Consider the following 26455-nt stretch of genomic DNA (forward strand, 5'->3'; position numbering starts at 1 on the left):
AATGTCGGGCAGTCACAGTCTACTTCACGAAATTTCATATTCAGACTGGTTACGTCATTGCTCTCCCCGCGACGGTATTCCGTAGTTAGTGCGACAATCCACCCCGGAGCTCGGCGCTGGTGAGACCACAACGGAGTCAAACGCCCTGCAAAGTTACGACCTTGGCGAATTCTCTTGCCGCATTGAAGCCTCCCCGCAGCCACGCAAAGAACCGGCGTTGCAAAAATTTTACAAGTGGAGTCGCCCGGCAACCTTTTTTAGCTTCCTGGTCCACGTCCAAGGCGGTGTAGAGAGGCAAGTCCGAGAGATTATCTTTCTTCTATCATTCTCAATTCTGTACTACACTGGCACCAATGGCTCTCTCTTTTCCGCCTCGTGAGCTCTACTACGACGGCCAGGCTCGCGCCGCCTCGTCGGGAAAAATCTTCCAAACAATCAATCCCGCCACCGCAACTCCGTTGGCCGATATCCAGGTGGCCTCCAACGCCGATATCGATGCCGCAGTTGCTTCCGGCGAGCGCGCATTCCCTGGCTGGTCCCAGACTCCTCCCATTGTGCGTGCGCGCATTCTACACAAGGCCGCTCTTCTCCTGCGTGAGCGTAATGACGAGATTGCCCGTGTCGAGACTTTGGATTCCGGCAAGGCTTTCACCGAGACCAGCACCGTCGATGTGGTGACTGGCGCTGACGTACTGGAATATTATGCCAACTTCATCGGTGGCGGTGGTCTGAATGGCGAGACTACACAGTTGCGCGAGGATGCTTGGGTGTATACCAAGAAAGCCGCTCTGGGTGTCTGCGCCGGGATTGGTGCTTGGAACTACCCCATCCAGATGTGAGTGTTTTCCCCACGTTTGTCGCCTTCATGACCGGCCGAATAACAAATGACCCGCTTAGTGCTCTCTGGAAATCCGCAGCCTGTCTTGCTGCAGGTAATACTATGGTCTACAAGGCGAGTGAATTTACTCCTCTCCACGCCCAAACTCTCGCCGAGATCTACACCGAGGCTGGTCTCCCCGCAGGTGTCTTCAACGTGGTCAATGGCGCTGGTGATGTGGGCGCCTACTTGACAAACCACCCCTCCATCGCCAAAGTATCCTTCACTGGTCAGGTCTCAACTGGTAAGAAGGTGGCAGGCTCCGCGGCCGGCAACATGAAGTACGTGACCATGGAGCTGGGTGGCAAGAGCCCCCTCATCGTCTGCCCCGACGCAGACCTGGAGAACGCGGTCGATGGTGCCATGATGGCCAACTTCTACAGCACCGGTCAGGTCTGCACCAACGGTACTCGTGTCTTCGTTCCGCGTGCTATGAAGGCTGCCTTTGAGAAGCGCTTGCTCGAGAAGATCCCTTACGTGCGGGCTGGTCCCCTCTTCGATGAGCAGACCAACTTTGGTCCCTTGAGCTCCAAGTCTCACTACGAAAAGGTCATCTCTTACATCCGCTACGGTATCGAGTGGGACCGAGCCACCCTACTCTGCGGTGGCCCTGATAAGCCTCACGTGCCCCAGGACCTGCAGGCCGGCTACTGGGTGAAACCCACTGTCTTCACTGACTGCACTGACTCCATGCGCATTGTGCAGGAGGAGATCTTTGGTCCCGTCATGTCCATCTTGTATTACGATACTGTCGAGGAGGCCGTCGTACGTGCCAATACCACCGATCTCGGCCTCGCTGCTGGTGTCTTCACCAAGGATCTGAACCAGGCTCACCGTGTGATTGATCAGCTTCAGGCTGGTATCACATGGATCAACACTTGGGGTGAAAGCCCCGCGGAGATGGCCGTCGGTGGCTGGAAAAACAGTGGTCTGGGTGTGGAGAACGGCCGCCGTGGTATTGAGGCCTGGGTGCAGAACAAGAGCACTGTAGTCGAGATGAGTGGTATTGTGGCCAGTGTCTTCGCCAAGTTGTAAAATTTTTTATACACGATGTGATGCATGCATGAACCCAAGCGGTCGCGGATAGAATACGTTCAAAATGGTGCGGTTAATATCAAAGCATTTAATCTTACTGCCACATGACGCCAAGTCATTATTTGTATGCCTTGATTTAAACACCTAGATGACATTGGATGCACTTTGGAGAGGACACTGAGTGCGTTGGCTTATCTAACAGTCCTCACCACCGAATAAGGGAAAAAAAACTCCTCGACCAATTCCTGTAAGCATAAAAGGCCATGCAGCACAAAACTTGAAACGCGTAAGAAAGAAATGACCCTCAATTCCGGTATCCCAGGCAATTAGCGAAAGAAAATAGCACGATTCAAAACAGAAGAAAAAACGCCGATTGACTGCACGTTTGCCGCCAGTCTATGAGATAGGTGTCATTCTAGCACCCATGCGATCAAAGATCAGGTCGTTCTTGAGAGCACTGTCAAGACCCACGGCCGAGTCGACCATGCGCGAGGACATGCTGTCCGGAGTGAGTTCATCGTCCTCGTGAGAACGGTAGAGCTCGGTGTTAATGCGCAAGTCCTTAGGTACCTTCTCAGGGGTCCTGTCGGGAGTGGGCTGCTGCTTGGAAGCGGTCTTTTTCGCAGGCAATGGGGCGGAGGCATAAGTACGGGGACGGTAGACCATAGCAGGTCCCTGGGTGCGGGCATCCGTACCGGCCTGTTCAATTGATTCGAAGTACCGAACAGTCTTGACCTTGAGCTCCAGAGTGGCATCACGGTCACAGACAATCAGCGGGTGCTGGTGCAGTTGCAGGGCAGAGAGAGTCCACATGTGGTTGACACCTTCCTCGAGGCCCTTTTGCACGGCAAATGCCTTGTGAGCACCGGTGGCGACAATCACCACCTCGCGAGCATCCATGATGGTTTGGATTCCGACGGTCATCGCCATGCGCGGCACCTTTGTCACATCATTGTCGAAAAAGCGGGAATTGGCCAGGATAGTGTCGTATGCGAGGGTCTTGACTCGGGTACGGCTGCTGAGGGAGGAGCCAGGCTCGTTGAATGCAATGTGGCCGTCCGGCCCGACGCCACCCAGGAAAAGCTCGATACCGCCATAGCGGGCAATGCGTGCGTCGAAGGAAGCACACTCGGCGATCAGATCGGTGGCGTTGCCATCAAGAATATTGATGTTATGGGGCGGGATGTCCACGTGCGAGAAGAAATGCTTGTACATAAAGCTGTGGTAGGACTCGGGATGGTCACGAGGCAGACCGACGTATTCATCCTACCGCATTGAATCAGTCACTGTCACTCATGCTTTGTACCGCGCATTGGCGCATCAGCGTAAAGCGGGCCGCCTACCATGTTGAACGTCACCACATTCTTGAACGAGATCTCGCCGGCGCGGTGACGCTGTACCAGGATCTTGTAAATGATCTCAGGGCTACTGCCAGTGGGCAGGCCCAGCACGAACGGGTTGCTCTCAGTCGGGTTGAAAGCCTTGATGCGGCCTAGAATGAAGCCTTTAGTAAGTATCGCGAGTGGGGTCGCGCGCGTCTCTCTCTCGAGCCCACTTACTGACGATGTACTCGGCGATGTACACCGAGGCCGACTTGGGGTCTTCTCTGATGATAACACGCCTGATCGTTCAGTTAACCAGAGAATACGCGAGATTGGAAGAGGACATTGCATACATGGTGGTTACGTCAGCGGGCAAAGACTCAAATCGTCAAAGGCTGATAAGGTCGAGGGTAAGAGTAAGGGTGCTTGTGGATGTATGTTTTCTAAGGGGGGAGAAGGAAAGAAGGTAGAGGGGTGATCAAAAGTAAAAGACCTAAGTCAAGGTAAAAGATAGTGAAGTGCCCACGGGTTACGTCGAGTGTACGACAGTAACAAAGATTAACGGGCATCGTAGTACGAGGCGAAGACCAGGCTCCGCTGTGACTTGTTCGAGTCTACCACCACGTCTTGTCGCATTGCGCCCATGGCCCACACTATAGGTGACGTCTGCCGAATTGGGCCCTCAAATCTGCCTGATTGAGCACACGAGATAGCAAGTGGAAATCTCATTCGTCTGTCAACGAAGGAGCCCGTCCGCATTGTGCAGTGCCATGTGGTGGCCAACAACAGAGCCAAAACGGACGTCGATGACGCAGTGATTGATAGATGAAGAGAGATTATGATTGGTAGGACACCTTCCAGAAATGGGAATGGGAATGAAGTGTCAGCGAAAGAAGGTTCCATCGCGAGCAGAAGTTGCATCCGGTGAAGTCGGCACCGAGTAGAAAAAACCTGGGGGAGAATCCACCTTTGGGACTGGGTGCAACCTTGCAGCGTCGTAGTGAGATACCGTACAGGACCGTATTGTATTGATACCACGTGATGTCAACTGTCAGTCGGGAAGTGTCAAGTTTACCTAATACTGTGATCTCGAATGGGGACCAGGGCTATGTTCGAGGGTCTTGTGCTGGGCTTTTTGTTTTCTTTTCCTCCCATGATCTTGGCTTTTACTCTCTAGTGGTTTTTTTCTTCTCTCTTTCTTTTGTTTCTAGGTCTAGGTTGTGTAATTTGACCCCGGCCAGTGGTTCTCCAGACTATCCCAGGATCAACTCGTAGATAATGACGCGCGCGGATAAGGGCCGCCTTCCGCCCTATCTGACCTTATCGTAACCTTCCCCGATTGCGGCTCTGGAGCTTCCCACCAGCAAACCCGTCTTAGCCCGAGTTCAAACCAAAGCCATTCAAGTCTGACACGCCTGAGGCACAAGCGCTTATTTCCCATCCACCCCCTCACATCACCTGACTGCGAACTCGGAGCTCACGCGTGTTCAGCTATTCCGGGGTTTCGCACCAAACGCAAGGTTGATCCCGCTTGCAGCCCCGTCTCGTGCGGATTCCTACGCTGCATCCTACCTGTCGGGCCCTGCTGGCATTCCTCCCCCAGGGCCATGGCCCCGAAAGAGGACATGTTGCCCCCGGGCTGGGAGGATCTAGACAGGTATGTTGATCGCCTTTTCCGGAGCCATGCGCCCGATTCCAAGCCTTGCCCTGCACCTCCCTTCGGCTTCGGGCGTACTCCCCCATCTCCACGCCTGCGTCGCTGTGGAACCCCAGTGGTCCTTCCTCGGGAGATTTAGACTATTGCCTATTTTGGAAAAATTGACACCTGATGCTGGCTAAGAACAATGTGCTGACGTGCCATGCGGCGCAGGCAAATGGGCCAGCTCTTTATGATGGGCTTCGATGGGACCTCAGTCAGCCCACAGGTCCGCTCTCTCATTGAGGACTACCACTTGGGCTCCGTCCTCTTGTCGGCTAAGAATCTCAAATGTAATCCTAGTCTCCTTACTTCTTTCCTAGGGCCTGTGCCATCAGAGTACTGATTCAAATTAATAGCTGCTGAAGAGGCCACCCGGCTGGTGCTCGAGCTGCAGACCATTGCCCATGAGGCCGGACACCCCGTACCACTACTCATTGCATTGGATCAGGAGAATGGCGGTGTCAACAGTTTGTATGACGAGATATACGTCCGCCAATTCCCGAGTGCCATGGGCATCGCGGCCACCGGGTCAAAGGCTCTGGCTCACGAAGTTGCCGTCGCTACAGGCCAAGAACTCAAGGCCGTCGGAGTCAATTGGATCCTGGGCCCTGTGCTCGACGTCTTGACCAATGGTCGAAATCAGCCCCTGGGCGTCCGTACCACAGGTGACGACCCCCAGGAAGTATCTCAGTACGGGGTGCAATATATGACAGGGTATCAGAAAGCAGGGCTTGCGACTTGCGGCAAACACTTTCCTTCCTATGGGAATCTGGAATTTCTCGGATCTCATACAGATGTACCCATCATTACGGAATCTCTGGAACAACTCAGTTTAACCGCGTTGGTGCCTTTCCGTAATGCCATCATGCACGGATTGGACGGCATGATGGTAGGGGGCGTCTCCATGTCATCAGCGGGGATGAATGTTATGCATGCCTGCTTGAGTGACCAAGTAGTGGACGAGCTACTCCGAAAGGACCTCAAGTTCCAAGGGGTGGTCGTCTCCGAATGCTTGGAGATGGAGGCATTAACTCACAACATCGGAGTGGGAGGCGGAACAGTCATGGCGAAGAACGCAGGGTGCGATATTATCCTTCTATGCCGATCGTTCCCAGTGCAGCAGGAGGCAATCAACGGACTAAAGCTGGGCGTGGAAAACGGTATCATCGGTCGAAATCGAATAGAGCAGTCATTGCGACGCGTTCTGAGCCTCAAGTCACGATGCACTTCATGGGAGCAGGCACTCAACCCGCCCGGCCTACTCTCGCTCACCCAGATGCAACCATCTCACACCAACCTCTCCACACGTGCATACAACAACTCTATTACGGTGATGCGAGACAAGAACAACCTTCTTCCTCTCTCGAACACCATTGACGCCGACGAGGAGCTTTTGCTCTTGACTCCCTTGGTCAAGCCGCTCGCCGCTTCAGGAGTCACGCTCGCCGCTAATGATAACACACATGGCCCCATTGATCCCTCAACGCTAGATAGGACCACCTCGGTGATGACAGGAGAGAATGTCTTCAAAGAATTGGGGAGATCTCTCTCGCGACAGAGGAGCGGCCGTGTATTGCACACCTCGTACACCTCGAATGGAGTGCGTCCAATTCACGAAGATCTCATCAAACGAGCGAGCGCAGTCATTGTGGTCACAGCAGATGCCAATCGCAACCTGTATCAACAAGCCTTCTCGAAGCACGTGTCGTTGATCTGCCAGTCACAGTGTACGCCGTCTGGCGAGCGATGCGAGAAACCTTTGATCGTGGTGGCAGTGAGCTCGCCCTATGACTTTGCCACGGATGCTTCTATAGGCACGTACGTGTGCACATATGACTTCACTGAGACGGCGCTGCAGGCGCTAGTCAAGATTTTATACGGCGAGCTGACGCCCACGGGGGTACTGCCCGGTTCGATTAGTCGCAGCCAGAAAATTCATCAATCGCGCCAGCACTGGCTTGTTGAGAATTGGAACGAGGAACGTGACGCTGCTGCGCTGGATGCCCTTCTGGACGCGATTCGGGAAGACTGTGTGCAGGGTCAACGGTCCGAGCTCCTCGGTGCGACCTCTAACAGCTTCCTTTTGCGCAAGGAGGATATTGACGAGGCGCACTTTGTGGTCCGTAACAGCAGCACGCAAGCGCTCTATGGGTTCTGTGCCACCTACTTCTTTCGGTCAACTGGCACCGGCGTCATCGGGTGTCTGATCGTCGATCCGGCCCGGCGGAAGCTTTCCATCGGGCACTCCCTTCACAGCCGTGCCATCCGCACTCTTCTCCAGCGCAAGGGCCTGAAGCGGTTCCAGCTCGGGTCCCGACTGCCCGGCATCTACCTGGGCATCCCAACCGTCAGTCCTGTTGAACGTAAACGACTGCGCCAGTGGTTTGCGGACCTTGGATGGAACACAGCTCTCTCGCGTCCCGTCTGCAGTGTGGTACTGCGCAACTTGGGGACGTGGACGGCCCCTGACGGCCTGACGGCAACTTTGCAGAATGCCGAGGTCATCTACGATCTGGTCTACGGGTGGGACTTTGCGCGTGCGATCCTCGACCACATCCGCACCAATGCGCGGCAGGGCGTCACAGACATCTACCGCATTGCCCTGGGTGGAGCCCCCAATTGTGGCATCATCCGGGCTAAGCGCTCTTCGGACGAGATGATGCTCGGCAGTATCGTGATATACAACGAGCGGTCAGCATTGGCCGAGCACATGCCCGCTCTTCGCGCGACCCCGCCACCCGTTGGGGGCATCTCGTCGCCCGTGGTTTCTCCGTATGCGGAAGACTATTCGACCGTCATGCAGGGGCTGATCCTGCTGGCGATTAAACAAATCCGCAAGTTGAATGCCAATGCTGTCGTGATGGACTGTGTACGTGATCAGACGATATTTCCTGCTCATTTCGGAGCTAGGCTAACAGGAACACTAGGTGGATGGCGATGGCAATTTTGACTGCCTTTCCTCGATGGGTTTCAGCATGCTCCACAGTTTTGAGGAGGTCAACTGCGATGCAGCCAGCTGGACGATGATGCACGCATCGTAGACCCTGCCCTAGGAGGGTTTTCAAGTCTTTTCTCTTTTCTCTTGTCTCTTTCTCTTGTCTCTTTCTCTTTCTCTTTCTCTTTCTTCTTCTATACTGTTGCTTGTTTCTTTTCTTTTTGCTGTTTCTCTATTTCTGCGGCTCCTGTGGCTTGTTTCTGGTTCTCGCATATATGATATCCATTTGGCATTTTGGTTCGGGATCGGGGGATTAGGCTTCGCGATGCAGGTACCTGTGTCAGTCTAGGAGTTTCATGAGAGGAAGGAAATCCCCAGGTTATTCTGGACTCGCATTGTGCATATTATCGCCACGGAGCACAAGAGAGCCTAATGTGGGTGGGACAGGCAGTCTGGACGGCGTCCACTTAGACGAATCTGACATCATATTCCTTCTATTTTCTATTTGATTTTTTTTAGTTTATTCTTTTTATTCTTTTTATTCTTTTTGGGATCTCTTTCGTTTCTTGATGTTTACTGTTTTTTTGGGCTGGTCGAGTGCGCCGGTCAAGGGACGTGTCGATCACGGGAGATCCGCGATGGTGTCTCATTCCGAGGCCAGCGTTGGCCAGTTACCCACGAGAGCCGAAGGTCGACCGTCGAGAGGGCGGAGTGGAGCCCGCGAGGCAGCCATAAAACGGCCGGCTACGAGTGGACCGGACGTCCGTAGGACCCTGCGTCTCTTCATCTACCCGAAGTGGGCTGAGACGGACTCCGCTCAGAAGGTCCACGCCTCCACATTGGGGAACTCCGTGCGAGGGAAACTAAGGAACTAAGGAACTACTGGGGCACAATCGCCCTGTCTGGTTTTAGTCTCATGTTCCCGGGTCGATAAACATGTAGCTTGAGAGATCAGTTGATCGCGATCGACCTGGAAGTGATCGTGGTCCCCGACCGTTAGGAGCTAGCACATTGCACATTGCACATTGCACCAGGCTCATTGAGCTTGGAAGATGGAAATCCTCTCCGGGCGCTCGGGCGTCGGAACCACACTTGCATCCGGGGCTCTCGCTTCGGGAATTCACTCTTTCCTGAAGTGGGAACGCCCCCTCTACTAGAGTTTGGCGAAGAACCAAATCCCTCGGTGATTGACGACTACCAGTTTTGCATGGGCAAGGGTCAAAATGGGAATGGTCCACATTCTTGATCTCCGTTCTGGGACTCTGAAGTCGTGATTCGAGCCCAATGCATCGATAGCGGTGATCAGCGGTCATTTTGGCGAGTCAAACAAAGATTCCCCCAAAAGGAGAGGACATAAGCAATAGCGAAGTAACGAGAAGCGAGCAGTGAGCAGTGAGCAGTGAGCAGTGAGCCCTAGACAACACAACACCCGATCGTTACGCACCAGTCATTATACCCATGTACTCGACACTCGACACTCGACACTCGACACTCGACATATTTTCACATCACAATGTAGCGGGTCTTGCCGCCTCGCCATCTTCAGGTCCACTTCAAAGCTTGAGGCCTAAGCGAATCACCATCCGAGCTTGCCCAGGGCCGTGCATGCGAAGCCCGGGGATAATTCAAATCGGGTAAATGCACGGGAGATTGTGAAATCGGCAGTCCTGGTTTCACAGCCCGTGATGCCGTTGAACGGTGACTTGATCACGGCCATGTCCGCTTCCTTTCTTCCCCCTCCCTGCTGGACTGTCGCCTGAACAGATCGAGTTTCGACTATCGACCGTCGACTGGATGCGTCCAGGGCCCCCCCGGCTCCGCTCTGGGTTTTGCCCGTTCGCGGACCAGTGCACGATCGCGTCCTCCCAATTCGACATTTCCACTCGGTCCACTCTGATCCACTTGGTCCATCGTCGGGCTTCATTGGCCCCCCGACCCTAGTCTAGCCCCCTCATCGCCAGACTCCCTATCTGCATGTCAGACGGTCCCCATGTTGATCGGCCGTGGCAAGTCTGGTCCTGTTCTTCCGTGCAATTCGAGGACTCTATCTTGTATGACCCTATTCTATTTTCGTTGTGGACCTACCAAATGTAAAATCAAACCATAAAACTTCACTGGGCGCTGTCGGGCCCAACGCCACCCTTTCAACCTCGTAAGCGTGGGCGTTGGCTGTTGAATCCGGACAGGACGCCTCGATACGGCAGGTGGGTTCATAGTTCTTCAGTGATCTTCAGGGCCCTCTGGATATTTGGAGGCTGCCGAGAGCCGACAATCGCGTCTGACTGAAGCGAAAGCCTGGCAAGCCTGGACATGGCCCTAAGGATAAGAACAATCGCAGCTTAAAGTAGAAAAACCCGTCTTCGTTCTCCGCATAAACCGCGGCTCCACTTTTCCCCGAATCCGTCGGCGCATCCGCAACGCATTCCATGTTTCCCCCCCCCCTCAACCTCTCCTTCCCTTCTCCCCCTGACCTCTTCCTCTTGCCTTCTACCACTGCCCGCGCCATGGAGGGCTTCGATACCATGGCCATGCCGCCCTATCTGGCCAGTCCGCTGTCTCTTGGCAATCTTCAGGGCGACTATCTCAATGCCATGCCTGGCCTCGACATGACCGATCACCGGTCCAACTTTGATTCAGACACCTTTGTCAGGTACGTATCATGACCCTCCGCTCATGGAAACACCGGTCTTCTCCCCCCCACGCCGGGGCAGGTTGCCGGTACGGCATCTTGGCGTTCGTGCGATCGTGCGCTAACCTCGGTTCCTAGTGAGGACCTCACCTTTACTCAAAGTAGTCTGCCGCACTCGTTGAAACGATATCCCTCGGGCTACGATGACCCTTTTACCGACATGGTCGCTCCGTTTGACCCGGTGCCGCCAGAGCAGCCCCAGGACTCGTCGATCGATCACAACAATAAGCTGCTGAGTTTCTCGTTACCCGCTTATCCCTTCACCCTTTTGGACTATTCCATGCGACGCACTTCCCTGTCCGTGTCCGCGCAATTACACGGCATGTTTTTCCTGGCCGAATCGCCATATACGACATCGCCTTCCGAAAATGCTCCCCCTCAGCAGGGTGCCGAGTTGACCTGTTATCGTCGCAACTTGTTCCAGATCACCGGCTCCGTCACTTTGCCCCGAGGCATGCGGTATATCATGACCGATCAGGGCGATCGAATTCCCATTCTGGCTCAAGAACTCACCGTGTCGGCTACCGAATCAGTCGAGGGTAACCCTGTGAAGATCATCTCCGTGCCGTGGAAGACGCCCTCGGCAGCCGCGGCCAACTCCGGTACAGCTCTCGAGGAAAGCGGCGCGGGCAGCGCGGCCAAGGTCGAGAAGGAACCTCCGCCCATTCCCCTGGATATCATGGCCGGTCAAGATCTGGACACCGACTACGCAACATTTCCCATTGCATGGAAACGTCTGCAGTTCCGAGTAGCAACCGCGAACAACGGACGCCGAAAGGAGCTACAGCAGCATTTTGTCGTGAGGCTCAAGGTCGTGGCAACCCTGTCCACCGGTGCCAAAATCGCCATCTCAGAGGTACATTCGGGGCCGGTCATCGTTCGTGGCCGCAGCCCACGTAACTTCCAGTCTCGCAAGGATCTCCCGCTCAGCGGTAGCGCGGCCGCATCACGGAAGAACCAGGCCAACTCGGCGGCCGCACTGAACCGTACACCGACCAATGAGTCCGCACCCCGTCGTGCCAGCGTGACCCCAGCCAAGACCAAGGTGCCCTCCGGGACAGTACAGAGCAGCTCGCCCGAGATGACGTCCGTTCCTCCCCCGACGCTCATGCAACAGCCGCATGCGACGCCAGACTGGACCACGATCCCTCAATCCACGCCCAACATCATGTCCCATGGTCACCAGTCTCTCTTCCCTCACTCCAGTCCCGAACAACTCTCCCAGGTGGACCAGCACCGCCGCGTCAGTAGTATAGCCTCGGCCGCCGCGCCGATTAATTTGTCTCTGCTAGACGAGGAAGATCCTGGGGACGCAGGCCTGCACCTTGACCAGAAGATCATGCCACCCTACCCGAGTGAAATGCCCCAGCACCGTTCCATCAGCATGGATCAAACGGCACCACCGATCAAGATGCGCAAGCTATCCCATGCGGTTTCCCAAACCCCATCTCGAAGCGCTACTTCATCACTGCCGCTACTGGAAACCGCCCATCTGCCCCAGCAATTCGTCTCCTCGCTGCCCTTCCCGAAACGAAAGTACTGATTTCCTTTACGAGTACTTTCCTCTCGGCCTGGACGACTGGCAGACCCCCGTCGACGCCGTTTACAGGCCCCATGTGGTCCACCATACGAACATGCCCGAGATGAAGTTTGTTGCCTCAAGGGGCCGCAGCAAGCGGTATTTCGCCGCCGAGGATGTCTTCTAATTCTTATCAGCTCACTGGGCGCTCGGTCGGCGTTAAATTTTATTTTTTTTTCTACTTTTTTTTTAAGGGAGACGGGGCGAGAGGGGTTATTTGTTTTCCTTTTTTTTGGGGGTTTCAATTTTGGGGTTGGGGTTGGGGTTGGGTTAGGGTCGCATCTGCATCTGCACATCTGGGGGGTAATTCGGTTCAAGCTCCTGTCACCTTTAGAATCTTCTCTTTGCTGGAGAGAAGTATGTTTTATGTTACGCTGCTTTTATGGGGTTGTTGGGTCTGGCCTGATCTGGTCCAGGGGTGATTTCCCCCCTCTCATGTTTCTTTTTCTTCTATCACCAGGTGCAAACTCGGCGATTGTGGCGCGCTGCGGAGTTTTATGCGTTTTGTTTCTGGAGGTTTGGTCCTCACTCGAAAGAGCTTGTCCTTCAGTTCCGAGGGTTGCTGGGCCACTACGACGGGACTGGATTTTTGAGGTTTTCTGCGGGTCTTCTCTTGGTTCTTGGTGCTTGGTTATATCCCATCGTGTTATGATGTTACGCTGCTGTTCATCGCGCTCGATCCTGAGCCGATGGCCGCTTTATATCTCTGGCAGCCCAGGATCTTTAGTCTGAAAACGAAACTTCACATTGTTGATGAATATCCTCCTCTTAGCCGTTCGCGAGGTAGCTTGTCATATGACGCGCGGTATGTATCCTAGTGAATGATGATGCTGTTGCTCGTATGGATACACCACTGGAAGTACTAGGTGGGTCCACTAGTAGGGGACCGTCACGATCGAGCAGGTTGGGGTGGAAATTCCAGGACGAATCAACGAGTATAGCTACACATGTATGTCTATCTACACATAGCCCAGTCCGTCTCCACCAACAGTCTCTAGATCGGCTCTGATTTCCCATTCCTTGGCGCCGATCCGACCCGCGATCTCCGCCTGGCGTTGTTTCCCTAGGCTCAGCCACTGACGCAGCAAGTTTCCATCAATCATGCCTCGGCCACCGGCCCCGTCGCTTTCAACAGCCCGGAATGCACGAGGATTCAGTCCGCAGGGATGTTCGATGGTGTTGGTCAACTGAGATTGTAGAGCTGACAGTCGACGGTAAGATTCTTCGGTAACGGATGTGACCAATGCTAGAGATCCGTTCTGCGAGGTGATCAAGACGTGGTGTCTGGACAGGTCTTTGTCCACGTCCATCTCATCGTCGTTCGATTCCACCAATTCGGACGTCACCGGAGTACGGGGCAGTAGAGTCACTGTCGAGGCAAAGTTGCCGGTGTAGAACTTACTCCGGTTGAGCAGTCGGTCACCATTGGAAGATTTGGGATCTTGAGATGGGTCAGTAAGGTTTCATCATTCCACATATGGCCTGTAATTTCATCACGCACCTTCGGGGTCGTACTGCAGAACATGGAGGTTGCAATCCGAGTCCGCAACCAGCATATAGAGCTTATTCCCGTCCGGCAGGAAATCCGCCGCCGCCACCTCCAGGTAGTCTGGGTCTTTGCCGAAGAGTGTCATCTTGTACGGTTCTTCCTGCAATGGAGGTTAGTGCAGTCTCAACAAACGCATCCAAGTGGTATCCTACCGAATAGCCTGCAAACCAGATGCCTTTGACGGCATCGCCAAGGATACACATCCCTGTGCCTTTGAGTTCCTTGGCGACGTTTACATAGCAAAGCATATCCATGAAGGCCACGGGAAGAAGGCTACCGTCTTCCTTGAGACCTCGAACCATACACTTTTGTCCCTGGGCCACAATGATGAAGCCCTGGCTGCCAATGCCCGACAGTGCCGTTACGGCACCCTTCACGGTCTCCTTGCCAACCAGCTTCAATTTCCGTCCAGTTTCTGGTTGGCCTGGTTCCGGAACAACTTCGATCACCTCAAAAACGTAGATACACCCGCGGGACGGAATATCTTCGCCTTTAGCAATAGCCGTTCCCACAACAATAAGGTCTTTCCTCTCGTGTGTGTTTTCGGAAATCTCCAAATTCACATTTTTAACCGCTGTTATATGCTCTGCACATTCCAGAGGATAAGTATCGATCACGGCCCAAGTTTTGGGGCTGACAACTTTCACAGAGCTCTGAGGGACCTCAGGCAAAAATGTTATTGACTCCATGCGCCACTCCGGATGCAACTCGTCGTCCTCTGGTAACTTGAAGCCGACCTTGGAGCTGGTCCCGAGGACATAGGTATTGGATGATGTCGAGTAGGTCAAGAAGTCGACTTGCTCTTCCATGGGGATCTTGCGTAGTGTCCATGGGTAGTCGAACTGAGTATCTGGGGGTAATTGACAAGCACGAACCCAATTATCGGAATCGACGTAGATGAAACCATTCTCACAGCCGATAGACGACGAGTGAAAGCCACTCATCCATCGCGTGAACTCGCCACGAAGTCGCACGAGGTGTGGCGAGCTTGCAGCAGTCTTTAACAAAAATCCAGCAGAACTTCCAGGTAGAAAAACGGTGGAAAGCCCGGCAACGTCACGCAAAACTCGCAATGGCCTTGTCCCCCGCTTTTCCTCCAGCAAGCTAGATGATTCCCCCGATGTGACATTGGACAAGCTATGGTTGGCCTCGCGGAAAAATCGCAGGTCTTGCATTAATCTATTCTCGACCTCCACTGGTATGAAGACAGGCTTGTAGACAGCCAGGTCATCGTTGACGGTTCGCACCTGATGTATAAATTAGATATAGGATAAGGTATTGGACAAAGGGGGTCGTACGATCAGATATGGCGAATGAGCCCAACGATCACCGAGATCCGCGACAAGGACCTCGTTCAAGAGTTCTCGAGAATTTGACCTGCGAGGCGGCTCTGCTGACAAGACAGGCTGTAAGCAGTCAACGCCATCAATGACGGACAAAATTACCATGTCTGAAAGCCTGAAGATCTGTGGTTTGTTTGTTGGTCATTGGACTTCTATGCTTGAAAGAGATGGATAGACTTACTGAGACTTTATTGTCCATGCTTAGCAAGAAGATCAAGACATTTTCTTTGGCAGCATTTGGCGATGGGTGACACTTGCCGAATGCTTCATGCTTGTCATTATATAGACAGGTCGATCGCCATTTTGATGATGAGATCTCATCTGGAAGTGATACCTCGTCAAGGTCACCACTGTCATCTGCTTGAAGAACCAACAGGGAGGAATCGTCCCGTAGAATCGCAAGGTAAGGATCCACGAAGCTTGCGCTTACTGCTAGACGCTCTTCGTCGGTGTCCTCATCCCAAATGGGATAAATTTGGGCTAGCCCAAGGTCTAATTGATTCAGATGTTAGTAAACAGCCAACAAGAAAACTGTTGAATCTAAGTCTCACCAATATCATAGCTTCTGACTTCATTTCGTAGGACTTGGACAAGACGAGTATTGTCAGCTAACGCTCCGATATTGATGGTTCGGTCTTCATTAGGATTAAACTCGGGAGCTTTGAAAGACTCGAGGTCTTGCCCTTCAATTTTCAGGACCTCGGAAATTTCCTTTTCTGATCCGCTGAGTCTCGAAACAATCACATAATGCTGGAAGGAATTTTCTTCTAACGGATCACCACTTTTGGCAAGACTGCCTCTCTCCGAGGCCACGGAGACCGACCACACCCCATTGGCATCTTCGATCTTCATAGAAATGGAGGTGACGGGGTCAATTTCCCTTTTAATGACAGCCAGGCCACCGGCACGACCGGAGCCTTGTGATGCCAAAAGCTCCAACTCGGCGGAAACGCCTTCAATAGCGGAGTTATTGGTATTTTTGGTTGCTGGAAAAGCTTGTCCTAGTGTGATATCCCGTAGGGAGCCAGTGCTGGTCAGTCGATCATTCAGACGGAAATGATAGAGCTCAGAGGTCGGTATTTCGGGAACCATGCGTGGGTCGGCCTGATTGGATTCGGGCACTGAAGAGTAAAGATCATCCTCATAAACATCGTCATCTAATTGGTCATTGTCTGAAAATTCTTCGACACTGTCATTGGCCCTTTTGGACTCATTTCGTGCCTTCTTAGCAGATAGTGAGGAAGTAGACCATCCCAAAAGGACCGAATCCGAATCTTCGCTACCGATAAAGATATTCCCATCGCCAATGCAAGTGGAGCATGATGCGGCCGACTTCAAAAGATCTCCACCAACCTGGGGTGGCAGTGGGTGAACTGTCATGCCTGACACAGACCGCCCATCCAGCTTAAATTTGATCAGTGCCATTTCCCCGGAGGCAAGAGCAAGAAGAAGATCGCCGCTATCACGACCTAGTCGTTCAACGACACATCCCTCGAGACGGAAAGCGAGATCGGATTGATCACTCATTGAGAAAGATGACATTTGCCTGGAAAATTCATTCACGCCCACCGCGTTGGTTTTACCCGCCTGGTCAACATGTACGATCTCGTTGGAACCGACAAGGAGGGCCCCCCCCCACGGGAGGTGGGAGTGCCACTATCTTGAACAAATCACTGGGAAGCCGGGTCACCGACAGTAGAGTTGTGGATGCACGTTGCTCTAGGTCTAGAGTAAAGACGGTGTAGAACATCACATCCTTTCTTTCGTGAAGCAGAGCATTGGAAGTTGCGATTTGAGAATACAAAATGCCGAAAGTCGGCTCCCTATATTCGTAAAGAAATGCAAGACTGACGGGATGTAACAACGAAGGATCCAATGCTGTTAACGGCAGAACAAAGGAGGCAGCATAAGGGGTTTGATGCCCTGAGCCGTCTTTGGATTTCTCGACACCAGTCGACCTTTCTTGGGTCCTGTCAGGACGCTCTCCATCCAGCTCCGAGTCATAGTCATCCATGACCAAGTCATCACCAGCCTGGTGAAAAGGCAGAATGGCAAGGTTACGGACACCGAAATTGAAAACGGCACATCGGCTGCTTGGATCCACGCTGAGAATACTCTCACAGCGGCTTAGGTCAGGCACCCAGGGGTTACGAGTGAGGTCCTCTCTTTCGTAGTAATGGATAGAGACCGTGGAAATGCCATGGCGCTCAGGGTCCCACTCGACCAAGCTGAGTTTGGCATTACGAACAGCAAGTAAAATGGCTTCTCCGCCGCTCTTCGTGATTAAGGGCTTCACTCGGCTGATATCAGTCACTGTCCCCGGAAGGTGATACTCCTCTCTCTAGGACCAATTTCGTCTCCGGTTGGTGGGAGGCTGACGGGCTGGTCTCTGTGCTTTCTCCTGTCCGCCAAGAGGTTGGGTCGCGAAGTGAAAAAACCTGCAGTAGCGACGACCGGACCACAATCAGATTTTTAGCAGTAGCGGAGACAAAAGGTAGTGCCAAGGCATGAGTGACCCCCGTCGGGGGTAGCAATTCCGTATAACACTGCATTGTGAAAAACCCAGCACCTCGAGGTCTTCGGATTGCTCTAATGACCTAGTTAATGAGGCGAGTAGAGCCGCCAATGTACATGGCAGCTCAGCGAATTCAAGAAATCAGGAATCAAATTCCAAAATCAATGGGAGAGGAGGAAGTATAAAGTGAAGCGCAAGACAGGGCGGATTCCCGACAAATTCCCCATCACGTGGTTGCTACCCAAACGGGCTTAGTTAATGACGACAGGCGCGTCGCAGTTTACTTCGACTTTCTCACCTTGGAATTGCGAAACCTGAGAAGCTTTCTCTCTTGCTTCAAACTATCCCCGGCTTCTTGAAATACCTTATGTGAGATCGCAATCACAATTGCGATCGCGACTCCCTAATATGGCGCTCCTCCAAATATCCTTGATCTGGATCGTGTATGCTGTCGTCATAGCTATCTTGCTCGCGGTGGCATCGGTATTCATTTTTGTTTATCAAACCCCGCGTGACCGTTCTCCCTCTGTAACTTTGACGTGCATTATTGCTATCACCTGTCTCCTGGCCACGGTTCTTCTGCTTCCTGTTGATGTGGCACTGGTTTCATCGACTACTTCGTCCAAGTTGGGCCGACGGAAAGACTGGGCTACTCAGGATGCCGTCGACAACATTACCTATTCTCTCACCATCGTCTATTACTTCCTCTACTCCTTGGATGCATTGCTATGTCTACTGGTCATTCCCTTTACGTATTTCTGGTACGAAGAATACGATGAGGTGGCCATCGAGGCAGGCGAGCAGACACCCGGGCAGCGCTTCTGGGGCGCTCTCAAGTACACTCTCTCGTTCGTTGCCATCCTGGTCATAATTTTCCTAGTCGGATTTCTTGTACCTGTCTCCAATGGAAAGAACGATATGGATTTGGATTACTTCAAGCACCTGTTGACTGAGAACCGTGCGTATTTTCTTCCAATCTTTCTGATACTCAATCAAACTGACATAAAAGAAGATGGCGAGCGCGCCCTGACATTTGCTCTCGGGCTTCTGATGACACTGGGATTATGCCTGTATGTCCTGTATACTTCGTCAGGGCTTGCTTTGCTTCCTATTGGTCTTATCAAGACAGCTCCTTCTATCTCCAGCCCCACGTTGCGAGCAAGCACTGCTCGACAACTTGAGACCAACCAAGAACGACAGAGACAGCTTGAAGGCCGTTGTGGGGGCAACCCCGAGCTTCTTTCTTCAAAAGACCGCAGAGAGCTTGACACTCTTACTCGTGAGGAAAGGACATTGATCAGGCGACAACGTCTCGTTGAAGAAACGCAAGGCGAAGGACACGGCTGGTTGATGCGGGCATGGTATAAGGTCGGAGCATTTCTTCGCCCCTTTAAGCTCCTCGGGGGTATTCTACTGCTCCTGCTCGCATTCTTGACGTGGCTGTCCATGCTCCTGACGGCCATCGACAAAGCAACAAACTCGGTTTGCAAGCACCGCTGTGGATACATCCTTGGGCACGTCAATATTTTTAATCCGGTCAACTGGGCTCTCGTTCAATCTGCCAAAGTCTTCCCCGTCGACTATGCCATCTTTACGTTGCTTGTCTTACTGATGTTCTCCAGCTCGGTTGTTGGTATTGCCACTATAGGTATCCGCTTTCTTTGGATTAGGATCTTCCAAATTCGAAAAGGCCATACTTCACCTCAGGCTTTGCTCTTAGCAACCTCTATGTTAATGCTGATCATTTTGGCACTCAATTATTCTGTTTCCATGCTGGTAGCTCCGCAATATGCGACATTTGGCCCACAAACCTTCTGTGACCGCGCAACGACATCTCCACTGGAACAGCCTGATTGCTCTGACAGCAGAGATCTCATTAAGCCGTGTTCTGAAACAGCAGCACATCCCGCCGCACAGCAAGTGTGCACCCCCAGCGTTGTCAGCACCTTCCTGAATCGCGTCACGCTCAATTATCCCTTCTTCGGCGTCGTGTTTTTCTGGGCCCAGTTCTTCTTCCTCGGTAAGAGACCCAATTCCTCAGCTCTTCGCTACGCCCAAGGATGATGTTTGTTAATCATCTTGATAGGAATATACCTGATCATCTTCGTTGCCTTACTATTCCGCTCACCAAGATTGGATGAGAGGCAACTTGACGAGGATGCTGAAGAAGCTGAAGAAGAAGGCTTGCTGGCTACTACAGGTAGACGATTCAATGCGACTTGGCAGGATATTACGGGCCGTGCTGGCCAGGGTGTTCGTCAAGATGGTCACTCTTCTGAATGATAATTTGTGTGACGAAGGGGCATTCGTCAAAAAAGTACCACTGCAAGTCGGCATTTGTTCCCTTCAATTCGGCAATTTCATTTGTATCAATTTTCATAATTTTGGACGCCATCATTATGATCCACCAACGCTGAGGCTATGCCTGGATAATAAACACATGGCCTCTAACGACCCGATGATATTTCATAGCCCGTTCAATAAGATTCTCTGGCATATTCAATCAATGCACCGAAGCTCCCGTTCCGACCCACTGGACCCAATAGCACAATTCCGTGTCATGACTCAGATTTTGAGCTGACCATTGAGCAAGGCTAGAGCGCTCTGGAATGCCTTTACAACCTCCATGTCTACCACGACATTGTGTCAGGGCCCACGCCGAGAGAGAGTGGTACGAAGTTGAGACTTACAATGTGTTTTCTTGCTTTCCACGATGATTTCGGAATTTTGCACATGCTGCATCTGCGTCTTGAACCTGTCCGGTGTTAGAATGTCACTCGCGATCGGCCTTTCCTAGAGACTGCATACCGTTTCAGGGCTCGTTGTTCATCCTGTAGCACGGTAGTCTGAGACCACGCTGTAAAAACCTAGTTGTCAAGGTGTCAGAGTGAAAGAACTCATGTACACATCGGAGGCGATCTTACCTCGAGCAGCTTTGCCGTCTCCACACGAATATCCTCTTCCACACGGCTATGCTCATTCATGGCATCCTGGTATTTTTCCTCCAACTGCTTCCAGTCACATTCTTGAAGGCCCTTTGTAAGGCGAGAGACAAGAGGAAATTCGGCATTGATAGCAGAGTTGGCGGACGCGGGACTGGTTTCCTGAACCGCCTCAATAGCAAGGGCGGAAGCACCTGGTCATTTTGGTAACCCATCGACTCCATGTGGGGTGATTCAAGCGAAACAGTTCAGGAAGAAGGGCATGGGGCTACACGGGAGCAGGCGCCTGGAAAGCCAAGTCATCTGTTCACGCGGCCGTTTCGATATACAAAAGAATGGTTGGGCCCGCGTCAGGTGACGACATACAGTGCCAACTCCGACTGACGTTCGCTTGCCCATCATCCTACTCTACGCTCATTGAAAGTGGCTCAAGCAGCTTCCACCATGGAAATGCGACTCTCTAATTCTCCTTGACTACTCACGATCATCTGCGATGAGCTGTCACATATGCGCCACCGCCTACTCCCATTCCCGCTTGCTCTGTCCAACATGCGCCCGCAATCGGCTCTACCGGCCACGACTGGAAATTACCCAACTTCTTCTGCGGAAAGAAGTCATAGGAAGCCAGGTTGAAGCATCTCTTTCATTTGATGCGACCCCATCTCAGTCTGTGCCGACTGAATCGAACCGCCCGCGGACTGATCATGAGAGCTCTCGATGGTGGACTGTAGAGGCCATCTCCAGCCAGCAAGCGGCTTTCTCAAGTACGAAGGAAGATATCAACCGACAGGTCAAGGCCTTGAAGGAGGAAATCAAGGTTAAAAAGTCTCATATCTCGGAGCGCAAGGCAGCTTTGTCCCGCAGGCGCTCCGATGCGGAATCAGCGCGGTATCAGCTGGAGGAGCGGGAGGCTGTGACTTTAACAGCCATCCAAAACACAAGCAAAAGAACAGAGCATCTTTGGCACTCTTTGCATAGTAAAACAGCAGAAGCTCGGATCTTTCTGTGTCGGGAGGCTGCTCATCTCTACGGCCTACGGCAAAAGACTTCGAGGAGCAATGACGCCCGGGTGACATACGTGCTCGGAGGAATTTCACTGGTAGACCTGAGGGACATGAATGGAAAGTCTTTTTTCACGTCGGCCTTCTGTCTTCTGCCATGATATACTAACACAAGTACAGGTGCCACGCCAGCGCAAATCTGCACCTCACTCTCCAACATTGCTCGACTTCTTGTCCTCGTCTCGCACTACCTTTCTCTAAGGCTCCCTGCTGAGATCACGCTTCCACACAAAGACCATCCTATTCCCACGATATACTCTCCTGCGGCATCCTATCAATCGCATGAACTACCGGATGGAGTCTGCGCCCCTCGATCAGCGACATCGAGTCCCACGACATCGAAGACAGGAGAAACTCGAGCTCAGCCGCGACCTCGGCCGTTGTTCATTGACAAAGCTCTTCCTCGGCTAGCAAAAGAAGATCCTGAAACATATGCTCTGTTTCTTGAAGGGGCCACCCTCCTCGCTTGGGATGTCGCGTGGCTGTGCCGAACGCAAGGAATCAACCTAGTGTCGGACTCGTGGGAAGATGTTTGCAATATTGGTCAGAGCATGTGGCAGGTACTGGTCGCCCCGCCAGCCCAAACGTCCAATTTGATGCGCGCTTTTGCCGGCCGAGACACACAGGCCCGGTTGAAATCCACTAAAGACACCCCACAAACGACTATCCAGCGGACAAAGTCATTCCCTATGCTAGGCCACTACTCTCACGGCACGGCACACTCTTTCCTCGGGGCATCCGAAGGTACTGAGTTTATACGATCATGGAAGCTCCCGACTCCAATGAAGATTGCGGACAAATTGAGATCCAACCTTCTTGGAGAAATGGCAAGCGCAGAATGGGAATTTTTGGAAGAGAAGGAATGGGACGATGGCTCTGCAGAGGCCCATCAACCGGCAGTACCGATGGAGAGCAATGAATTACAAGTCTCGAGCTTGTCCACCACCCACGCCAACCCATGTGGATTTTCAAAAAATTCGAGCTCTCCAAATAAGGCAGACGAAGCTCGTCGGCCTAAAGGCACGAGTGGCTGGATGAAGCTCAACAGTAGATAAAACGGTATGCCGATGGCAGACGGTTTGGAGGCTCTTCTTTCGTCTGATTCGCAAAATAGACATACAAGCTTACATAACAATATTCAGCTTCTCCCATATATGTATTCATCTAGTTCCATAAAATCGGATGCACTATCTGAAATGACCTGTTTCGGGTCTTTGATCCCTGGGATAAAGGCCGCGTGGAGTGACTAAGCATCCGATAAGGTTAAAGTGATGTGCGTGGCCCGAGTCCCTCCGCTTATTCGCAATGACATTATGCTCCCGGCAGCGGGATCTCCTGGACAGCTGTCAACACTTTGATAACTCCGCATTGTGCATTACCCGAGGCCAATCCCGCGAACTGGCCTTGGTCACATCATTGCAAACCTCTTCGACGGTGTGAAGCAGCATCCGGGACATGTGGCCTGAGTTCAACACCACTCAAACTTCCCGGAACAAAAATGCAAATTGCCCAGGCATGGCAAACTGCAGGCGAGGGATCTCTTGGTCAGCTGCCCTGAAGACTGGTAACTTTTTCAAGCCTCGCTAAGACAACCCACAGACTTCAGGCGTGCTCTCCCCGCCCTCTCGGATATTCCCGAGTCTCTCCTGAGAGCCGAGCTCCTGCGGCGAGGCGGGACTCACTCCAGAAATTCGGCAGATGCACCATCATGTGGCTCACGGGAGCGAGGTGCCTATAATACGCCTCTACATGTAATGGCTCTATTCCTCATTTTGGGGCTAAGTACCTTCGGTATGCGCCGCTTTCTTCACCTCCCTACTACGAGAACAGGTTGCTAATGGTCGATGCGCTAAACAGCATGCTCGTTCCCGGTGCTTGCCCGCCGCTTCCTCGTCTTCCTATTCCGCGCCGGTTCCTGTTCATCTCGAGACACTTCGGAACCGGTGTTCTGATCGCTACGGCATTCGTACACTTGCTGCCGACAGCCTTTGTTTCCTTGACCGATCCATGTCTCCCTCGATTCTGGAGTCAGACATATCGCGCAATGGCAGGGTTCGTCGCGATGATATCTGTCTTTGCCGTCGTTATCCTGGAGATGTTCTTTGCCATGAAAGGCGCCGGGCATGTTCATGGGAATGAGTATGACACGCTTATCGGCGATATGGGCCGCGAATCCCTGGAGGCTTTCAGACAACCCGCTCCCAGCTACTCGAGATTGGAGTCCCGAGACGCCTCGGGCAACATTCGCCTGGAAGGATTAAGTCAAGATGGTCAAGAGGATGATAACGAAGCAGCTCCTGGTTCGTCATACGAATTCCAACGGCCAAGCTTGACCGGGTCTCGTCCGGATAAAGAAGATGATGATGCGGATGTCGATGGTCTTGATGCGTATGCCGATGATGTTCCGGTAAACGGACAGGCGCTACCATCTTCTCGGTCTCACCTTCGTCACCGGCCGCAAATTAATGGTCATCATCGATCGCACACCGAATCTGACATACCGATGCAGAATCCACAGCGCCAGCTCTTACAGTGTCTTCTTTTGGAGGCTGGAATTCTGTTTCACAGTATCTTTATTGGCATGGCACTTAGTGTCGCCACGGGCACGTCTTTCATTGTGCTCCTTATCGCCATCAGTTTCCATCAAACCTTCGAAGGGTTTGCTTTGGGGTCAAGAATAGCATCGCTCATTCCTGATCTTTTTTCGCCAAACTCTATGAAGCCCTGGCTCATGTCACTGGCCTACGGAACAACTACGCCTCTTGGCCAGGCCATCGGGCTTGTCTTGCATAATCTTTATGATCCCGCTAGCACTACGGGCCTGCTCATGGTTGGTATCACGAACGCCATTAGTAGCGGCCTCTTACTTTTCGCGGGTCTTGTTGAACTTCTTGCAGAGGATTTCTTGAGTGAATCCAGTTACGAGACTCTGAAAGGGAGGCGGCGCGTCGAAGCTTGTATTTCCGTTGCTTGCGGAGCCCTCTTGATGGCGTTCGTCGGGGCATTCGCTTAATGAATGATAGTGACGGCATGCTTGGAAATCTCTCGCTTGACTGTTCAGATTTGACATCATAGACTCTTTACAAGCATTTCAAACTCAATCGTTGTACCAAGGTCCAATAAAACCCTTCCAATTTGCTGGACATAGAGTACCTAGGCATGTGAAGCCGAATTATGCACTGCTTCCCATTTCTTGAGTGGATAACTCGATTGTGGCCAGAACTGATCTCGAACTCGTCGGCAATAAAAAAGGGATGAGAGAGAAGAAGAGAAAGAGAAAGAAGGGAGGCATAAGGTTAGATGATTTATTACTAGCTTCAAATTGGTGTATTCCAATATCTATTTCCAACAAAAGGTCGATTGGTATTTTTTCCACGTATGAATGGAAGTCATGTCGTATCCGTACATCATCATTATGAGAGCTCTTTAAAGAAGGGACTCAATCACCAGGGCACTCGCCCCACCGCCACCATTGCAGATGCCGACGCAGCCGAGCTTACCCTGCTTCGCCTTCAAGACACCGATCAGGGTAGACACAATACGGGCACCACTGGCGCCCAGAGGGTGACCGATGGCCACGGCACCGCCGTGGATGTTGACCTTTTCCTCGGAAAGGCCAAGCAGCTTCATATTGGCAAGGGCCACAACACTGAATGCCTCGTTGATCTCAAAGGCATCAATAGACTCTTGAGTCACGCCAGCGTGCTTGAGAGCCTTGGGGATGGCCAATGCGGGCGCAGTAGTGAACTTGTTGGGCTGTTGAGCAGCATCGCCCCAGCCTAGGATTTTGGCAATAGGCTTCAGGCCGAGTTCCTTCATCTTGGCCTCGGAAACCAGGACAACTGCGGCAGCACCGTCATTGAGCGGGGACGAGTTGGGAGCAGTCACAGTGCCGGTACCGGGAATGAATGCGGGCTTCATGGCACGCAGCTTGTCGGGGTTAAGCTAGAAAAGGAATGGCAGTCAGGAAAGGGTCAAAAACAGGTGAACCAGAGGCAAACTTACATTCTTGGGCTCATCATCCTGAGAAACAGTCACACCGGGCTTGCCACGGAAGCCGGGGATCTCAATAGGGGCAATCTCGTAGTCAAAGACACCGGCCTTCTGAGCAGCCTGAGCCTTCTCGTAGGTGCGGATAGCATAGTCGTCCTGCTGTTCGCGGTTGAAGCCGTGGTCTTGAGCACACTCCTCAGCCTGCAAACCCATGAGTTCCTGCTTGCCATAAGCATCCTGCAGACCGTCCTTCATAATCCCGTCCACCATGTTCTGATTGCCGTACTTGGCTCCGGTGCGAAGACTGGGCAGATAGTGAGGGGTATTCGACATGGATTCGGCGCCACCAGCGACGACAACATCGGCGTTTCCTGTCATGATGGTCTGGGCGCCGAGGATGATGGCCTTCAGGCCGGAGGCGCAGACCTTGTTCACGGTGGTGCAGACGGTGGAGTCGGGGAGACCAGCGCCAATGGCACATTGGCGGGCAGGGTTCTGGCCAACGCTATTTGAGAAAATTAGCTTCAAGAGAAGCAATTGCGCACGGTTTTTTCTGTCACATACCCAGCGGACAAGACATTGCCGAAAAAGACCTCCTCGACATCAGAGGCATTGATACCCTCGGCACGCTCAACAGCAGCTGGCAGGGACCGTTAGCAAGGGGCAAGGGCAAGATCAATAGCAATAAGTGGCATACCCTTGATGGCGTGGGCACCAAGCTTGGGGGCAGTCAAGCTGGACAGGGAGCTAGATCACACAAGTCAGCTGCCGTGAACGGGGACTATGAGATGAACATACCCAAGGAATGAGCCCACAGGCGTACGGGCGTGAGATACGATATAGACGGGAGGAAGAGAGGACATGTTGGCGGAATACAATTGAGAGAGAATTGAAGAAGAGGAAGAGTAAGAAAGAA

At 52.6% G+C, this 26455-nt stretch overlaps 10 protein-coding genes across 10 annotated transcripts; 6 read left to right on the forward strand and 4 right to left on the reverse strand.

Moving 5' to 3' along the window:
- Positions 1-353: 353 nt before the first annotated feature.
- N7477_003058 (betaine-aldehyde dehydrogenase) lies at positions 354-1912 on the forward strand (the record flags this gene model as incomplete). Its single annotated transcript, XM_056964721.1, has 2 exons — positions 354-835; positions 898-1912. 2 exons carry the CDS (start codon positions 354-356, stop codon positions 1910-1912), a joined length of 1497 nt encoding a protein of 498 aa, XP_056824674.1.
- A 396-nt stretch (positions 1913-2308) lies between these two features.
- Positions 2309-3589, reverse strand: N7477_003059 (uncharacterized protein; the record flags this gene model as incomplete). The annotated part of the gene is made up of 4 exons (XM_056964722.1): positions 2309-3178; positions 3256-3404; positions 3472-3533; positions 3561-3589. 4 exons carry the CDS (start codon positions 3587-3589, stop codon positions 2309-2311), a joined length of 1110 nt encoding a protein of 369 aa, XP_056824675.1.
- A 1252-nt stretch (positions 3590-4841) lies between these two features.
- N7477_003060 (putative beta-N-acetylglucosaminidase) lies at positions 4842-7974 on the forward strand (the record flags this gene model as incomplete). The annotated part of the gene is made up of 4 exons (XM_056964723.1): positions 4842-4891; positions 5105-5223; positions 5290-7802; positions 7861-7974. The coding sequence occupies 4 exons, from the start codon at positions 4842-4844 to the stop codon at positions 7972-7974; spliced, it is 2796 nt and encodes a 931-aa protein (XP_056824676.1).
- Positions 7975-10372: 2398 nt separating this feature from the next.
- Positions 10373-12263, forward strand: N7477_003061 (NDT80/PhoG-like DNA-binding family protein; the record flags this gene model as incomplete). Its single annotated transcript, XM_056964724.1, has 3 exons — positions 10373-10518; positions 10636-12064; positions 12114-12263. The coding sequence occupies 3 exons, from the start codon at positions 10373-10375 to the stop codon at positions 12261-12263; spliced, it is 1725 nt and encodes a 574-aa protein (XP_056824677.1).
- Positions 12264-13095: 832 nt separating this feature from the next.
- Positions 13096-17580, reverse strand: N7477_003062 (cleavage/polyadenylation factor CFT1; the record flags this gene model as incomplete). The annotated part of the gene is made up of 8 exons (XM_056964725.1): positions 13096-13577; positions 13638-13785; positions 13838-14932; positions 14984-15151; positions 15210-15520; positions 15580-16615; positions 16668-17318; positions 17377-17580. The coding sequence occupies 8 exons, from the start codon at positions 17578-17580 to the stop codon at positions 13096-13098; spliced, it is 4095 nt and encodes a 1364-aa protein (XP_056824678.1).
- Positions 17581-17951: 371 nt separating this feature from the next.
- Positions 17952-19826, forward strand: N7477_003063 (uncharacterized protein; the record flags this gene model as incomplete). Its single annotated transcript, XM_056964726.1, has 3 exons — positions 17952-18501; positions 18553-19563; positions 19630-19826. 3 exons carry the CDS (start codon positions 17952-17954, stop codon positions 19824-19826), a joined length of 1758 nt encoding a protein of 585 aa, XP_056824679.1.
- A 282-nt stretch (positions 19827-20108) lies between these two features.
- Positions 20109-20973, reverse strand: N7477_003064 (uncharacterized protein; the record flags this gene model as incomplete). The annotated part of the gene is made up of 5 exons (XM_056964727.1): positions 20109-20173; positions 20234-20298; positions 20352-20410; positions 20468-20647; positions 20968-20973. The coding sequence occupies 5 exons, from the start codon at positions 20971-20973 to the stop codon at positions 20109-20111; spliced, it is 375 nt and encodes a 124-aa protein (XP_056824680.1).
- Positions 20974-20978: 5 nt separating this feature from the next.
- Positions 20979-22601, forward strand: N7477_003065 (Atg14 domain-containing protein; the record flags this gene model as incomplete). Its single annotated transcript, XM_056964728.1, has 2 exons — positions 20979-21610; positions 21662-22601. The coding sequence occupies 2 exons, from the start codon at positions 20979-20981 to the stop codon at positions 22599-22601; spliced, it is 1572 nt and encodes a 523-aa protein (XP_056824681.1).
- Positions 22602-23404: 803 nt separating this feature from the next.
- On the forward strand, positions 23405-24559 carry N7477_003066 (putative ZIP family zinc transporter; the record flags this gene model as incomplete). Its single annotated transcript, XM_056964729.1, has 1 exon — positions 23405-24559. The coding sequence occupies one exon, from the start codon at positions 23405-23407 to the stop codon at positions 24557-24559; it is 1155 nt and encodes a 384-aa protein (XP_056824682.1).
- Positions 24560-24972: 413 nt separating this feature from the next.
- erg10B (acetyl-CoA C-acetyltransferase) lies at positions 24973-26402 on the reverse strand (the record flags this gene model as incomplete). Its single annotated transcript, XM_056964730.1, has 5 exons — positions 24973-25491; positions 25552-26044; positions 26104-26179; positions 26237-26286; positions 26338-26402. 5 exons carry the CDS (start codon positions 26400-26402, stop codon positions 24973-24975), a joined length of 1203 nt encoding a protein of 400 aa, XP_056824683.1.
- Between the last annotated feature and the right edge of the window lie 53 nt (positions 26403-26455).

The sequence above is a fragment of the Penicillium maclennaniae genome (assembly GCF_028827695.1).
Source record: "Penicillium maclennaniae strain IBT 15551 chromosome Unknown utg000003l:1.0-5670915.0:1.0-5674809.0, whole genome shotgun sequence".
Taxonomy (NCBI): domain Eukaryota; kingdom Fungi; phylum Ascomycota; class Eurotiomycetes; order Eurotiales; family Aspergillaceae; genus Penicillium; species Penicillium maclennaniae.